Source organism: Euleptes europaea, chromosome 11, assembly GCF_029931775.1.
Source record: "Euleptes europaea isolate rEulEur1 chromosome 11, rEulEur1.hap1, whole genome shotgun sequence".
Classification (NCBI taxonomy): Eukaryota; Metazoa; Chordata; class Lepidosauria; order Squamata; family Sphaerodactylidae; genus Euleptes; species Euleptes europaea.
Window position 1 is genome coordinate 56,443,891 of NC_079322.1, and position 18,600 is coordinate 56,462,490.

The window sequence follows — 18,600 nt, forward strand, 5'->3', positions numbered from 1 at the left end:
GAATATCTGGCCTTTGTATATTTGGCCTACTGTTATCCATATAGTTATCTGTGATAACCATTGGTTTTAAACAATATCTGACTGATGGAGAAGGAAACTTATGATTCTGAATATTGCACTGTTACTATTACTTCTGCAGTGACTTCTGTTACTTTTTTGTTGTTACTACAAACTGGGGACCTGCAATGAATTGCACTGAATGGGAAAGGGGATAACGTTAGGGAAATTCTGACACTCACCCAGGGTTGCTGGATCCCCACTTACCTTGGGCGGGAGCTTCTTATGGGCGGGGCGGGGTGGAGGGATTCCTGTGCACTTCCGATTCCACTTCCAGTTTCCTAGCCTTGCTGTGTGCATGCTCTGTGGAGCACGTGCACAGCAGGGCTGGGAGGAAGGCTCCATCCTCCCTTTCCACACTGCAAGTCAGATCGGGACCAATCGGGTTTGCAGTGTGGAAAGGGAACCTGGGCCCTTCAAAGCCCTGCTGTGTGCACGCTCTGAGAGATCAGAGCGCGCACACAGCTCGGCTAGGAGGAAGGTTCCAGCCTCCCTTTCCAAGCTGCAAGCCAGGTCGGAACCGATCTGGCATGCAGTTTGGAACGGGAGGCTGGAGCATTCCCGGGAGCAAGGGGGGGATCGCCCCCCCCATTTCTGTTTCTGCCTGCTGACCATCAGCTGGTCAGAAGGCAGCCCGGTTGATTGGCGGTCAATTTCCCACAACAACCAGGCAGTTGACAACCCTGAACTCACACAAGCAAATCTCCCAAGGGAGCCATCATGGTGTAGTGGTTAAGAATGGTGATTTGGAGCAGTGGACTCTGATCTGGAGAACCAGGTTTGATTCCCCACTCCTACACATGAAGCCAGCAGGGTGACCTTGGGCTAGTCACACTCTCTCAGCCTCACCTACCTCACAGGGTGTCTGTTGTGGGGAGGAAAAGGGAAAGTGATTGCAAGCCAGTTTGATTCTTCCTTAAGTGGTAGAGAAAGTCGGCATATAAAAACCAACTCTTCTTCTTCTTCTTCTTCTTCTTCTTCTTTCAGAGGCTCAATTTCACCATCCTTCTCTGTTTCCCATCAGCTCTAAAGGCCAATCTAGATGTGACAGCTTCTATGGGGCAGACCCATGGCGGCCCCCATTTTAAAGGAAGTTAAAAATGCCATGAGGGCCGGGCCCACAGAGGGCTAAAGCAAAACCCCAGGCTCTTCAGTTGGTTTGGCACTTGAAAAGGCATGGGGGAAACATGGGAGCCTCAGCCTGCTACACTGCAGGCCCAATCAGCACTGGGCTCTCACAGCAGTTTTAAATCCCTTTAAAATGGCAGTGGTATCTGGGTTGTACCCATGGATGCTGTTATGTCTATTTTAGCCCTTAGCTTCTGTCAACATTCTGTGCTAACTAGACATGTTCAGTTATCATCAGGCAGTCTTTTGAGTTTTTTTCTGCTTTGGTTAATTTACAAAGTCATGTTTGAGAGTCCTCTGAGAGTGTAGAAATGCCCATTTGCACTGTAGGCCTTTTTGTGTGTGTGTGTGTGTGTGTGGCTTTCATGATCGCCATGAGCCACTCAGTTTACTGTTGGATAATGACAATGATTAGACCATCAGTGCACAAAGTAGGGCAGCCAGCCATCTTCCAGGTAGGGCTTGGAATTCTTCTGGAATTGCAAGTGATCTCCAGATGCCAGGGGTCAGTTACCTTGGAGGAAATGGCAGTTTCAAAGGATCAACTCTGTGGAATCACATCCATCCCTTCCCTAGGCTCTGCCCCCAAATCTCCAGGAATTTCCCAAGTCACAGTTGGCAAGTTTTGCACAAAGAGCTTTGTAAACTGGAGAAAGCTGCACAGAGAAACACCAAGTAAGGAAGACAAGTCTGTGATTCAAGGAACTCAGAAGTGGAGGAAGCGAAGGTTAACCAGATATATATGCAGAAATATTTTTCATTTAGGGCAAGGTGTGTAGAGCTAAGCAAAAGGCTGTGTTAAAGGTGGTTTTGTGGATGGATGTGAAAGAAGAAAGGGAGAAAAAAAATAGCACTGCAGTAGTGTTCTGAGAGGGACTACCAAGGATTATCTATTTAACACTAAGCTCCAACAGCGTGACAATTCCATTAGGCCCCTGCTTGAAAGGTTCACAGATTAGCAGGATGAAAATGAAAAGAGTAGTTTGATAAGGTTGAATAAGGAATGGGGTAGAAGAGAATTAATCGTGTAGCAGGAGTTAATGAAAGTGCATCTCTTCCTATACTTCTTCTCTCCAACCTTCATAATATTGTAATTTTTTTAATTACCCTTAGAACTTTAGTCTGCCATTATGGGCTGGTGAGCAACTTCACACAACTGCTGAATCCAGCTACCACTCCTGGACATGTTTTCCTGATCAAATTTTTATAATTGACTAACAGTTTTAATTTATGCAGAGTTACTCCAGTCTAAGACCATCGATTGCACTGTAAGTAATCATACAGTTGCACTGTACATAATCAATGTTAGAAATGGATCAAAGGCAGGTTTTAGTAGGCAATTAATCTTTTGAGTTCTTTCGAGTAAACAGTGTAGCTTTAGCTGACTTTTACAGGTTTCCAAGTGTTTCTGTATGTATAATTATTTATGTAAGAGGCATGTGAAAAAATGTAGGCTTGATATAAATACTTCCTTTTGGCCTTTTATTAGATCACTGGAATGTTTGCTAATTGTACATAAAATAGCCATGCAAATAATATGATTACATTGATAATACTGGGCCTTTTCTATGTCATTAAGCATTTGTCAGGGATATACGAATATTCCCTTTCCATTTCTTTGTGTCATTGTAAGTTGTTGTGAACCTTTTCATTTTCTCCATATTTGTGTGTGGTATCCTGATTCACCCATTACTTTTATGCCATTTCTGCTGCATGGACACAAAAATGGTAAACATTGCATGCACTGAACAAGAAAAAAAATCATTCCAAGGAAAAGAATATGATGTGAAAATAGACGGCACATGAACCTATGACACTGCCTTATACTGAATTAGCCCCTTGGTCTACCAAGGTCAGTATTGTGGTCTTCTTGTAAAGTAGCTGTACAAGGCCTCAGGTCAGAGGTCTTTTGCAACAAGTGATCCTTTGTAACTGAAGGAGCCAGGGATTGAACATAGACCTTTGACATGCCAAGCAGATGTTATACCACTGAGGACTAAAAATACATAATATGTTTGTTTACCAGTTGTCTTCAGGTTTACGGCATTGATCGGGGTATCATCTCAGCCCCCCAGATTTCCTCATCAATGACATACAATCTCAATTTTAAAGAATTTACACAAAATGGACTTTCACCTCTTGAAAAGTGTGATCCTTCTACGCAAGCCCAAATGTATATACTGTACTCTTCCACCTTCCCTGATAACCTCCATCACTGCCGTTAGTTGTTGTTGTTGTTGTTGTTGTTAACAACATATCACAGTACCCTGGAGGCCAATAATGTTAGTCAGCCCCATTTCCATAGCATTGTTATCACACTAGCTAAAATACATGGTTTGTCAAAGAAAAAGACTGCTAGCAACAGAACTAAAAGGTAGATATTAGTGGCAAATTTGCTACCATTAGAGATTTCTAATATATACTATCACTATTAGTCAATGTTGGTAGTAACTTTAATTCTACAAGGCTGAAATAGTCTGCAAATCGTGCTGTGGTCGCCTTAGCCAAATGTGTCATTTGAAATTCCAAGGGTTCTATTTGCAACCATAGAATGTCTCATATATGTAGACACTGTACTTTCTCATGTTGTTATCAGGATTGTCCCCCCCTTCTAGTTGTGTATGGTTTTGAAGGATTCCTGGTTTCTGAATGAATAGATCTGATGTTGCTATGGCATTGGCTTGGATCCAGCAGAGCATTTCCATGGACAGAATGGTTTTCATTCATGGAACGTTACTTTCTCACTTTCTCCCTCCTGCTGCAGCCCCCAAATGCCCCATTCCAAATGCTACTCCTCGAGCTCACCCCAGGAGCATCAGTTAAGGCTGCAGCAGAAACTGGGAGGCGAGAAAGTCGCTCTTCACTAGCACAAATCCTTCCATCTGCGGAACTAACTTTCATTCCAGTTTTTCAAAAAGCATTTCCGTTTCACTGTCAAAACAAATATGTATGGGATGGAAAATTCCTCACAGACAATAAACTTTCTCTTAATACAGTTGGGAGAGACTGCCGTTAAAAAGCATTTAAAAGAATTTGGACAAGCAAACTGTGATACAATTTTATGAAAATAAATATGAAAGTTGATTTCTATTTAAAATCAGTCACATTTTAATTTATTTTGAATGAAACTGAATCCTGAAGTATTGATGCAGGGAGAGCCACAAGTGGATTTTCCACTTATCTTTTTAAGGGAGTAGTAGACATATGTGGCCCCAGTTAGGAGGACTTACATAAGAGAAGCTTTGCTGGATCAGATCTAAAGGTCCCGCTAGTCCAGCACCCTGTTTCACTCTGATGTCCGTAGAAGCAGGATACAGAGGCCATAGCCTTCCCTTGATGTTTATTTATGTAGAAAATATGTATGCTGCCTCCCCAGAGACCTACTGGAGTGACTCAAAAATGAACATCGTAAAATCATAAAACAGTATGAAGTTCATTTAAAATTAACTATCAATTTAAAAAGCCATAAAAACCCAGCTGTCATTGCTCCAAGCTCTGGTATTCAGAAACTTGCCGCTTCTGAACTTAACTCTTGCCCCTGTCCTGCAATTTAAGCTGATTCCTTTTGCCAAGCTGTTTTTGCGTGTGTGTGAAAGTGCCGCCAAGTCACTTCGGACTCATGGCAACCCTATGAATCAATGTCCTCCAAAATGTCCTATTGTTAACAGCCTTGCCCGGGACTTGCAAACAAGCTGGTTTTAGCCATCCTTTTTTCTCCTTGTCTTTATTCCCTCTCAGGTCTAATAACAGTGTGAGGAGGAAGGTCCAAATTTGATCACGTAAACTGTGCTGAGGAGAATTAAACCTCCCTGCACTGTGGGTTCATTCCGAACGAGGACCCCATGCCATTGCCATTTTTTGGTTTTTTTAAAAAAAAATGTTCAGAAAAGCCATTCTGTCATACTTAGAATCACAGTATGGGAGAGGAATTAATTTTTCTGTGCAGGCTCCATAGAAATGAATGGAGCCTGGATTGTAGTTAGGGTTGCCAGACCCCCCTAGCCACTGGTGGGAGCTTCATGGTGTGATAACGTCACTTCTGAGTTTACCTCAGAAGCACCGGCATTGCACAGGATTCTCTAGCACTGTCTTCCAAAAACACTATGGAAACCATAGAGTTTGGGGAGAGAATGCTAGAGCATTCCCGTCATGATGCTGGCACTTCCGGGGTAAACCTGGAAGTGCCTTTTGTGTGTGTGGGGGGGGAGTGAGGGAAGGCAATTGTAAGCCGCTTTGGGACTCCTTACAGTAGAGAAAAGTGGGATATAAAACCCAACTCCTCTTCTTCTGATTTCTTGGTTGCAGTCTCCTTTTTGGTTGATGATGGAGCCAAGGAATAGAAAGTCTTGAACAATTTCCGTTGTCAAAATTGAGTAATTCCCTGGTAGTCATTACTTTCGTCTTCTTGATGATCAGCTGTAGTCCTGCTTTGGCTACTTTAACCTTCAGCAGTCACAATGCAAGAAAAACATCCATCACTTGGGTTGCCAATCTCCAGGTGGGGCATAGATATCTCCTGCTATTACCCCACCCTCTCCTGCTCCCCCCCCCAAATCTCCAGGTGTTTCCCCACTCAGATCTGGCAGTCACACCCACTACTGGCCCCCCTCTCTGTATCCCTTCAAAGGGATTATTTCTGCACTGCTCAGCCTAATGCCCTTCAGCCTACAGACCTTGAGAACCTTACTCTTCATGACATCAGTAGAGCTATCAGCACAGGACTGGGACACTCTTTGCAAAACACTGGATTGCTCCCACCTCACCTGCTGGCATTCAAACTTCACTACTGCACTGGTTGTTTAAGGGTGTGAAAAGTTCAAAAGGGTCCTTTCCTGAAACTATACAGAATCATGGGCCAAGGAAGTTAATGTGTCATAGTCAAATTTCCTCACCCAGCATTGAACTTGTGCTCTTCTTGTTTAAATAAGATTTGCCTTTGTGGTCATCTCTTGCTCCCCTACACACTTCCACACTAAACTCCCATGTTTAACTCTGTCTATTAGCAGCGCTGTTTGAGTGTTTTGTTCAAGCACCCCACAAGCTGCTGTGTGCTTTCAAGAATCTCTCACCTTTAGTTAACAAACAACCAGTGGGCATACTCCTGGATGGAGGCCCTTTATTTTTAACCTGGAAGCAGAAGTCCTAATACCCCATCACTCAGACAATGTCCTTGGCAAACGGTGGAGCTTTCTGGCCTAGAAGCAAAATGATCCCCAGAACCAAGCAGCCATGGCTTCCTCTTGTTTCCATGTGTCCTACTTCAGGCACAATGAGTGCCCTCCTACAGGGCAGAGGACACAAATCTCTAGTTTCTAGTTGATTATCCAGCTTAGCTTTCTAGTATCTAGCCAATAGCCAATGCAGTGCCACTGCAATAGTGAGCTTGTCAGATTGAACCTGGGTCTCCCAGATCCTATCCCCACCCCCTGCTGTGAAGGTCCCTAGGTTACCATGGGCAGGTCACTCTCTCAACCTCACCTACTTCAAAGCATTATTGTGTGGATTAAACAGGGAATACATAACCAAGTACACTGCCCTGAACTCTTTGTAGGAAGAATATGAAAAAAATAAACTAGATAGATAGCTGTTGCTGCTAAACCTGTGGGTTTTACAAAACTCGATTCTTTTTAGTGAGAAACATTACAAATCCCCCAAATTTTGACTGAATTTAGACAAAAACCTTTATTCTAATTTTCATCAATGCTATTTGACTTCAAGCACCTCTAGTTCTGATTCTCCTTGAAACTAATTACATTGTTCGAGTATTGCTTTCTTTAAATGAGGTGCATTTTTTACGTTCCTTGTGCTGACATGTCATTAACTTTACACATTCAGAATTAGGATGAGAGCCCTTCCTTCCAGGTATTATGTCTTTGGGACATGTTAATTAGAAAAAGGCTATTTTAAACTATTTTTAAAGACACATAAAATTCAAATTTACAACAATGTGGGTTCTTTCAAAGAATAATAATTTAGCATTTGTCATATAGATTATACAGAAAAGATGGGATTTGCACTGAGTGGATCTGCAAGGGTCCTGTGCCTTTCTCACAGATGTCATTCACTTTTGCCAAATCAAGGGTGCAAAGGAGATGTGACCTTTACCTACATTGAAAGCAATTCAAAATAATAAAAGGCAGTAGTGTCAATGTAAAATTCATGATTCTTTCAGAGATGAGACACATATTAATGCATTCAAAAATACAATGTTTGCTCAATGATCTCCATTTATAAAGTAATAATGTGCTTTTTAATATAAACCAGTATGCCTTTGGAAAGAATTGGTAGTTCTTCCATTTATTCAGCACAAAAATTAAGGCTTTCTCCATTGTCTATCCTGTAATGGTTAGGAACACTTTTCTATGTCATGATTTCATCTCATGCATCCCTATCCTTGCTCATTGGAAATCAGGGAATTTCATAACCTGATAACATCGCAAAGTGGTACACGTTTCTTAAATGTCATGAAGAGAGGGTGAGCTCAACATGGAGATGCTGTTTTCATATGTATTATCCTCTGAACAGCAAATATCCAGCTTCCCTTACACCCCACCTGACCCATTGCCAGAGCCTAGGGTTGCCAGCGCCGAGGTGGGAAATACCTGGAAATTTTGGGAGTGGAGCCTGAGAGGGTGGGGTTTGGGGAGGGGAGGGACTTCAATGCCATAGAGTCCAATTGCCAAAGTAGCCACTTTCTCCAGGTGAACTGATCCCTATCAGCTGGAGATGAGTTGTAATAGCAAGAGATCTCCAGCCACCACCTGAAGGCTGGCAACCCTATCAGGGCCTCACAGGTGTGCCTATCTCTCAGGTCACCAAAAGAATGTATTTATGTATAGGATAGGATCATCATATGCATGTGGGAGAGGGTCTGTAGTGCAAGAAAATGATGTTGAGAACTTTCTGGACTGTAAGATGTTATTCCATGCCAAGAGTTCCTTTAAAAAGTTTTATATTCATGCCATAACATGTACCTATAGTATACTGGTCTTGTTTGGATATAAAACAATGTAACTCTTGAGCTGCAAGCATTCACACAAATTGTAGGAGCCAGCGTGATGTAGTGGTTAAGAGTGGTGGACTCTAACCTGGAGAACCAGGTTTGTTTCCCCACTCCTCATGAAGCCTGTTGGGTGACCTTAGGCTAGTCACAGTTCTCTCAGAACACTCTTAGCCCCACCTACTTCACAAGGTACCTGTTGTGGAGAAGGGAGGGGGAGGCGATTGTAAGCTGCTTTGAGACTCCTTAAAGGTAGAGAAAAGTAGGATATAAAAACCAACTCTTCTTCTGTTCATGGAAGTATTGTCAAACTGTGATCCTGGTTGTGGTCTCTTGTCCTCCCAAGATGGCCTCTTCAGAATTTTGTTTCCAATTTTTGAGGCATATTATAGTTAGGAAGGACTATTGATGAGTTCTGCTACCTTTCAACAATGAAACTCTTATTCACTGTTACCAATAGCCAGTTTCACAGGGATTACTTACGTGCAATGGTAGTGGCTGTTATTACTGCATGTCATGGACTCTTTATTCCCATTCTTTTATCTGTTGACAGACAAGTAAAGAAGAGCACTGCAGCCATTAAAATGAAAACACATTTATTTTCTAGAAAAGGAGGAGGAATATCACATTGAAAAAGACTGAAATTGATTTTTAAGAGAACCATTTTTTTATTGTACTTCTGATTATTTTGTCCTAACCACTCAACAAGAGTATTTGTTGGACAGAGAAAAGTTTTTTCATTATTTCAGTCTAATGTAGCTTTATTTGGGAGTTCTTTGGTTACAAATGACTGTATCGAAGAGACAGGTTAGGACTGTGCCTAGTAGGACTGTGCCTAGTGGCTGCCCTGAGTCCCCCCCCCCCGCCCAAATATGTTGAAGGGCTCATTTGCACAGATCTTTCACACACAGTTTCACACACAGTACTGTGGATAAATAATAGAGGAAAATGCAAACAAGACCATGTCTGTGACTTGTGCCTATTTTGCCAGCATAGATACAGATGCTACAAATCTTGGAAAGCCAAAACTTGATAGCTTTGCTTTGAAATATACTTGTGTGTTGCATTCCTGCATAATATTTGCATGAGTGTGCAAAATGTTCAGTGCCTATGGAAATCCATGGCATTGTAGCCAAAGTGTGCATGGCCTCTGACTGATCAGAGATTGTAAAAAGGTCTTCAAGGCCCCTTTTCAGCCATCTTGAGAGAGGCCAACTAGGAAACTGTTAAGGAATTAGACTAGCCATCACTATAAACAGATATGCAAAGTGTTAACCACTGTAATGGTAGTGAGTCTGAGTCACAAGTGCAGATGTGTACAGGAAGTAAACTTCTCTTGTTTCCTTTTCTTTGTGAAAACCAAGTATGTGCAAGTTAAGACATCAGTGTTAGGCTTAGTATTTTTGCTGAAATCACAGCTGTGCCATTATATATTTCAAATCTCTTTCAAAATGTAGGCTTTTTGACTGCATCGATCCTCATCATTTCTGTATAGTCATTATCGTGTTTTGTCGAAAATCCCCCTCAGTTCATGAGTTTGATCTTAGAGACACTATCGTCTCCTTGGGGCCCATTACTGTCAATGCATCTGTCATGCGTGAGAACAAAAAAGTTCACTTGCTAACAATCTCTGCAGATCATTGCTGTGGAAAGCGTTATTGAACCTTTACAAAGAAGCCTCCACTGTCAATTAAATAGTCAGGTTGCTTTTCTCTGTTGCTTCTCTTGTATCTACAGATCGTATTGTGAAGCACATGGCTCTATAATGTATTCTTTCTGATACTTCACAAGCAGAAATAGGAAACATCCCATCTTTTTCCTTCCATGCTTTAAAGACTTGTTGGGTAGCTGAGGCTATAATATAAATAAGATCACCTAAAAGACAGAAAATTGGATAAAGCTCTTCCACTGTGAGGGAAATTACCTAATCTGTGGGTAACAGTGCATGGGAAGAAGTGTGCCAGAATAAACTACTACTCAAATTAGAATAACACTGTAGACCTCCAGGTGGGGCATGGAGATCTCTTGGAATTACAAATGATCTCCAGACTACAGAAATCAGTTCCCCTGACTTCTTTGGAGAGTGGACTGTATGGCATTATACTCGCTGAGGTCCCTCCACAGACTCCACCCCCAAATCTGCAGTAATTTCCCTACCCAGAATTGGCAACCCTACTGTAGATGATACTTTATTTCAGAGCACTGGAGGCAGATTGAATGGGCAATCGGTGTTTGTGACGTGTCTGTTCATTCCATATTCAGCTCTAGTAGACATGGGCTGTTTATGCATGGGAGTTTTACCTGAGGTTCGTTGCTCGCTAGACCCACACTTTTCTGTTGTGGATCTATATACCAGCAGTCTCCAAGCTCAATCAAGAAGAATTAAGAGTCCCTGCCTCTTGAAATGCTGCTTTGTAATTGTCTGTAGTGAGATAAAAGCCCCCTCCCTGGACTTCAAAAATAAGTCTCAGTGACTTTAATGTAGCTTACTTCTTACCAAGGATGTTTTGGACAGAGTCCAGAGCATGTCAGTCCTGCAAGGCGATGTCTAAATAGTTCATGTAATTCCATTATGCTCATTGCGCCTCTTAGTGTGTGAAATTATTTATGTATTCTCCATTCTAATATATTTTCAAGGACTCATCTGGCAAAGTACATTTTTGTTTTGCTTTGTTTCAGTTTTATAGCTTATTCTGAGCCAGAGGTACTAAAAAAAAAAAAAAAAAAACATTACCCAGTCAAATCACCTCAAAAAAAGTTGGAAACAAAAACATATGCTTTAATATTTAATATGCTTTAACTATTGAAGTAAACCAGTACAATGTTCCCTCTTTAGACTATCTTCTACTGAAGCCCAGAAAGGATTAATCCACAAAATGAAGAACGTCACCTCACTGGATAGTTTTGTGTGAAGTTCCCCAAAAGGCAAAAGAGTTAAAATATGAAGATGCTTCCCTCCCTTGGGCTATGGGGGTAGAACCTGGTGATGGTGGGGTTTGGGGAGGGGAGGGACCTCAGCTGGGTAAAATGCCATAGAGTCCACCTTCCAAAGCAGTCATTTTCTCCAGGGGAACTGATCTTGGTCATCTGGAGATCAATTGTAATAGCGATAGATCTCCAGGTGCCACCTGAAGGCTGGCAACCCTACTTACAAAGGACCTTTAGCAGCCTTTTTCATATCAGTTGTGTAGAACTGGGTGAAATGGGTAGAATTACTAATTCTGTTTTGGGAAATTCATGGAGATTTGGGATCCAGGCTGGGGAGGGCATGATTTGGAAAGGGGAGGGACCTAAGTGATGTATAATGCCATAGAGTTCAACCTCAAAAGCACTCAATCTGGAGATCAGCTGTAATTCCAGGAGATCGCCAGGCCCCACACCTGCTGGTAACTCTATCAGTGTGGAAGTGCACACTATGCCTGTTGCTATGCAGCATTGGTTGTTACTGTTGACTTGCCTGTTGGGAAACACCTGTAGATCTGCCACAGAACCCCATATATTGGAAAGGATTCTCAGAAGTGTTCTAGGGCACGCACTCAGCTCACATAGCATGCTAGCCAGATTATTTGGTTTCACGGTCACTTTGCATGTACTGAAAAAACATCGTCGAGCAAATCTAGAATTCTCTTGCAGCTGTACAAGGAAGGCTGGATTGGCAGTGGTGCCAAGATTCATATTCTGTCATTACTAGTCTTTTAACTGAGGAACTCTGAAAAGTGTCAGAAGAATGTCATGCCATTCAAAGTTATCGGCTAGTAGGGCTGCTAACCTTCAGGTGGAGCCTGGAGTTCTCTCAGAATTACAACTGACCTCCAGAGTACATAGATCAATTCCTCAGAAGAAAATGGCTGCTTTGGAAGGTGGACTCCATAGTCTTATATCACTGCTGAGGTCCTTTCCCTCCCCAAACCCCACCCTCCCCAGGGGCCACGCTCAAATCTCCAGGAATTTCCTAATCCAGAGTTCTCAGTGTTATGACTGTGAAATGGTTTGATGAACCAAATGACCATAACACAGGAAGAGGTTGATAATTTAGAACAGTTTGTTTATTAAGCTTAATAATACATACCGGGTGGGAGCTTCCCAAAAGCGGAGGACAGCTCGCACCCCAGAACAAAGGATTGCCACAACATATATAACCTCTGGTCAGGGGTGTTACAAAATACGTAGACTTGCTAGACATTGGTTATCTATCTTACTTTAATTAACATAGTGTATAGAGATTGGTAGAAGCTGTCTCTAAGCAAACACTTGGTCTTGTGATTCACATTCCTAACAGTGAAGGTAAGACACTGTTTGTCTCTACAGGGGAAAGCCTGTACCAGGCAACGTGTTCTATTGGCCTCTTATAGTTATGGATGCCAACGTTCCCAAAGTTTCCATGTGTGCGGTATGAATACACAGTATTCCAAACCTGCTTTTATACTTTAGGCCTAGCTTTTCCAGAAGAACAATTATGCAAACTGAACACATAAGCATACAATGATGATTACAGACATTACATTCCCCTCTTTTACTTGTTACTTTTAAATTCTTTTAAAGCGCGGGAGTGTGAGGGGGCTAGGGGTCCAGAAGGCGCACAAGCTCCTTTGGGACAGCAGGTTAAACTGAACAATTTGTGCTGAGAGCAACTGTAGGCATGAGAGTTTGAGCTAGAGTGTTAGTCTATGTAGAACCTGAGGGCAGGTGATGTAGGTAGTAGCAGACAATAAAACAAAAAGGATTAACAAGCAACCTGTTATACAGACATATTAAGAACTTTTCATAAATTTTTAGCTTGTACTTGGCATACATTATGACAGACTTGCACCTGTAATATTATTTATTGTCCATTTAGAGTATTAACTGAATGTCACAGGCAAAATGTCTTTAAGTCCACATTTGTCCTGGTTACGATGAGTAGGAAACCCCGTGCTGTTGATATTTCCACAATTTCTTCAGTGCATTTGTGTTGATGGGTTTAAGTCAATAGTCAGTTTTTGTTAACACAGGGTTGACCGGCACAGGACTTTGTCATGTATATAATTAATGTCTTGATGTATAGTCTGAAAGATGGAGATGTTAGGCAAAAATTCATATTAAAAGCAAACACGATTGTTGTTGTGGTTTCACAAACCTGTTGAACATTAAAACTGGATCCCTTTGTAACTGTTGGAGTCAGTGTCGATTGATTTTTGCAGGACACAATGATGGTTTTAGGGCCTGAGATGATTATTGTTGATTCCACATCAGGCATCTAGGGTACTTTTTCCAGTGATTAGCATGTGTTTACGCCATCTTTTCTGCGACTTTTGACCGCTGTAAAAGGTAATTGAGCAGTACTAGACACATGTGCTTTACCTCCATTGCTGGCCATTAGCTCCACAGAATTTTGGATAAGTATCCATCTGCCTGGAAGGACATCACATCTGGCAAAGGCCCTCAAGTGTTTGTTTAGGCGTTGTAATTACTTGACCTATATTAAGAGAGATAGTCCAAAGAAACATTTTTGTTCAACAGTAAGAAATTTCAAGCCTTACTTTGAAAGGGAATCCATTCCTGTGAACGCTGGACAAAAGTCAGAGCAATAATGAAGAGGCTGGAGAGAGAGAGTCAGGGCTGGAAACCACGTTTTCTGACTTAGGAAAAACATCTTTTCACAGGGGCTATTGTCTTTGATGGAGATCCTGCAATAAACTTAAAAGTATCTGGATGTCATACTTCTGGCATTCAAGGTTAGATGAAGGTTATTTTAAGCCGGTGTTATTTAGTCCACTTGTGGGGGTTAATGTCCAAAAACAAACTTGCTTTGCTGACTTCTGTCCACGAGTTATTCTTTTTCCTAGAAATAAAAATCTTCCAACAACTTAAAAACTGTAGCAGTGAGTAATTGTCTAATTGCTTACGTGTTAAACCCAGACAGAGATTGTAACGAAATAATGAGCTTAATGCCGGTATTTGTGACTTATTGCAGTTAGAGAAATGTGTGGTGCTTTATGCAGACTTAAGTGAATAGAATTAAATAGAAAGGGAGAAGGAGAGGATGTTTTTGACACACATTTATGTACATGGGTGTCGCATTTAAAAAAGGATTTTTTGGCCTCTGCTTATATACACAGAGCCAGTGTATGGTGCCACAGGTAAAGGACCTTTCTTCCCCCCCCCTTTTTTTTTTGTTAATTGACAATCTTGTCAAGGTTAGGGTGATTTTTGGTGATTTTTGGAGATTCCAGGAGATTCCTGGAGATTCCTGGAGATTCCCTAAAACTGCTTTATTAAGAGTCCAAAAGGTGGACAAACTGAGGAGAGACAGTTGGACGAAGCACAGACTAAACAGGCAATGCAGATAAACAAGAAACATTAATAAAATAACATATACAGGTCATAAGACATGATAGCACAAACAACAATTTAGAAATTACAGATGCTAAAAAAAAAGAACTTGTTGCACATTGCCTTGTTAAACACTGTATTATATTAAAAAAAACAAAAAAAAAAACAAAACAAAACTGAGAATAAAAAAACCATAGTGCTAACTGGGAATAGGAATATGTAAAACTACATTGTTTAAAGTATTAACTTGTAAACCATAATTGCAGAAATAAAAAGAAGGATGTGCCTTGCTCCCCCCCCCCCTTCGTGCGGAAGAAAGGAAGAGGCAAGTACAGTTTTGTTTTGAGGGAGTTTGAGTTAAAATAGTGTGTTTAAAGAAAATGGAAAACAAATACACACCAAAAATTAAGACTTTGAACAAACACATATAAAAATAACAATATAACACGGTTTATAAAGTGCTGGAGTTACAATACCATGTGCAAAACTTTGAGGCATTTGAAGTGCTTAACTTTAAAAAATAAAACACAGTTTAGAATATATTACCAAAGAAAGAAGTGTGGATTGCAGCTTTAAAGGACACAGGACATAATTGGTGCCATTATTATAATATTCGAAATAACACACCTATTAAAACAGAGTGTTGCGTTATTAAAAAAAAACATACATGGAAGTTTGGAGAAATTAAAAAATAGCCAAGATTACCAGTTGTATACAATGTTGGAATGAAGATGCCCTTTAAAACCTGTAGGCAGTTTGATTTCCAACTGAAATAATATTGTGGGTACCTGCTTGAAAGACTGAAGACACCCTTTTTAGTAGCACTGTTAACATGAACATGACTATGAGAACAATGGGAATATTTTGGCGTCACTATATATAAAAACATTGAAATAAGTTTAACACTAACATTGCATTTTGCCAGGCTGAGTCTTGCGTACCGCAAACAAACATTTGGCCAAAACTTTCTTTTGACAGTCTATATACAATATACAACTTGCCTGTTAACTTTTTGATTTCCTTTGTTATTATATTTATATTGCTACACTTTTTGAATATTATTTTCAATAAATATATTTTTATATTGTCTTGTTGTACCCCAAAACACCTTTATTTAGCAACCAGCTTATTTCTTTTCGTCATCACATACAGAATTCCTTCATGAGCTTCACATCACTGCACCAAGGCAATCAATTACTTACACCACCCTTTTTAAACACTTATCAAACCAAGATCTATCAATTACAACAGTCTGTCATGAATACAGCCTTAACTCGTCACATACACATACAGCCACCTTTTAAAAACTTTACTTGTAACATACTTGTATTTCATTTTTTTTCACTGCACACATTTTAAACATAAATAGGCTTTTTCTGTTTAGCATCAGATTAGAAGCGCTTTGAAGCAGCTTAAAGCTGACACCTTTGAAAACTTCAGCTTGTTATTAGAAGCCTGCGTTCTTTTATTTATTTATTGAAGCAGTTACTTAATTGAAGCTCCCCTGTGAAGGCGAACTGTTAGCAAAAGACAATAACAAGACACACACTCACTCACACACACAACAATTAACGAAAAAGGACAGGACAACACTAAACATTTTTATTTACCCCAAAGCAGAAAGATTATCAGGTTTCCGGACAAAGAAGAAAGGGGAAGGGGGGGGGGAGAGAAAGATGGAGGCTGTGTAATACGATTTTTGGAGAAACAGAAAACACACAGCCATGTACGGGAGGGAAAGAGGTTTAAGTGGCAAGTAGATAAGAAGGAAAAATTTATGAGGAGGGAAGTTCTTCCTTCAGGAGTTTACAATGGGCTTAATTGGCCCTGCAATAAACATTACACACAAACTCACACAAAAAAAACCTAGGAGCTTGTAAAAACTCCTTTGCAACCTTAGAGACTCTTTTAAAGTGATACATATACATTTCAATGGATCGGAGAGCACTCTGGCTTCCAAACCTTGCTTTAACTAAAGGGGCTCGCCAGCCTACATGATTTATCTCTCTTCTATTTCATGAAAGAGCAGAACATGCTTGCCTTATTCTTGTTAAAGCTTCCTCTTAGGGGGGGGGGATTGGAGGCAGCGCACTCACACAAAACAGAAGGGGGGGGGAAAGGAATGAGAAGTGGGCTTTTTATCCCAATCAAAGGGGAGTTTCAAACACCACTTTCTGTTTTTCACAAACACACACTGCCTTTCCCATACAACATGCACACATGCTCACACCCATGCAGAGGTGCTTTTCTCTGGTAGCCAGCGCATCTCAACCTCTTTTACGAGCGTTCGTGATAGGCTTTTCAGAGTCTCCCGTCCCCAGGGAAGCAAGTTGAACCTCCTCCCACCACAATGGGGGGGGTGCGCACTAAGGATGTTCAGACGCTCCAGGGGAAAGTTTTCTCTGTGCCCACTGCCGAAGGCCAGGATATGCTAAATGCACATTTCCTTTTACACCTGTTGGTGTTTTAAAAAATATAGCCTTTCGGCTCCGCCCCACGTGTCGGGACGCCAAATGTTATGACTGTGAAATGGTTTGATGAACCAAATGACCATAACACAGGAGGAGGTTGATAATTTAGAACAGTTTGTTTATTAAGCTTAATAATACATACCGGGTGGGAGCTTCCCAAAAGCAGAGGACAGCTCGCACCCCAGAACAAAGGATTGCCACAACATATATAACCTCTGGTCAGGGGTGTTACAAAATACGTAGACTTACTAGACATTGGTTATCTATCTTACTTTAATTAACATAGTGTATAGAGATTGGTAGAAGCTGTCTCTAAGCAAACACTTGGTCTTGTGATTCACATTCCTAACAGTGAAGGTAAGACACTGTTTGTCTCTACAGGGGAAAGCCTGTACCAGGCAACGTGTTCTATTGGCCTCTTATAGTTATGGATGCCAACGTTCCCAAAGTTTCCATGTGTGCGGTATGAATACACAGTATTCCAAACCTGCTTTTATACTTTAGGCCTAGCTTTTCCAGAAGAACAATTATGCAAACTGAACACATAAGCATACAATGATGATTACAGACATTACATCAGCAATTAAGTCAGAAAATGGATAACAAAAATGACTTCAGCTTTGCCCTCATATGTTTTCTAACAGAAACCGTGTTGCATTGTTGTCTAGTAACTTCTCTTGTGTATTGGTGAAATCTTCCTTTTTTTTCTTTTCCAGGCTCTTGCTCACAGGATTTGTTGGAATGCCTAAATGGCAACTGTTACAGACCAGAACAAAGCTGCAATTTTGTGGATGACTGTGGGGATAATACAGGTGAAAGAGAATGTGGACTTTCTTGCACTTTTGAAAGCGATATATGTGGTTGGCAGAATTCTCTAGCCGATAACTTTGAATGGGTTATGGGAACCAGCTCACCTCAAATCCTTGGACCTCCTAAGGACCATACACTGGGAAATGGGAAAGGTATGTCACCACTTAAACACAGGGGATTGAACTGCATTCATAAAGCTTATCATTATATCCCATCAGACAAAGGGATGCCTCTAAATGTCTAGTCAGGATATTGTTAGGAATGTGTGAATTGGTTACATCCCTGATGCTCGGATATCAGAAGCTGCTATCGGAGTGGTCTGTAGACCTTTATTGGAATTCTAATCATTTTTAAAGATACATATCTGTTCCTCATGGTTAGGTGGGTGAACACATGAAGCTGCCTTATACTGAGTCAACCATTGAGAGCCAGCATGGTGTAGTGGTTAAGAGGGGTGGTTTGGAGTGGTGGACTCTGGTCTGAAAAACCTGGTTTAATTCCCCACTCCTCCACATGAGCAGCAGATGCTAATCTGGTGAACTGGATTTGTTTCCCCACTCCTCCACATGAAGCCAGCTAGGTGACCTTGGGCTAGTCACAGCTCTTAGAGCTCTCTCAGCCCCACCTACTTCTGAGGGTGTCTGTTGTGGGGAGGGAAGGTAATTGTAAGCCGGTTTGATTCTCCCTTAAGTGGTAGAGAAAGTCAGCATATAAAAACCAACTCTTCTTCTAATTCTAATTCTTCTTCTTCTGTCTACTCTGACTGGCAGAGGCTCTCTCGGATCTTAGGCAGAGGTCTTCCATATCACCTATTACCTGATG

The 18,600-nt window shown here is 41.1% G+C and overlaps 1 protein-coding gene across 1 annotated transcript in view; it reads left to right on the top strand.

Moving 5' to 3' along the window:
* MALRD1 (MAM and LDL receptor class A domain containing 1) overlaps window positions 1–18,600 on the top strand; it is a 284,449-nt gene that overhangs the window by 121,131 nt on the left and 144,718 nt on the right. Inside the window, 1 exon segment of the mRNA XM_056857102.1 lies at window positions 17,685–17,930. Within this exon segment, the coding sequence (XP_056713080.1) occupies window positions 17,685–17,930 (246 nt within the window).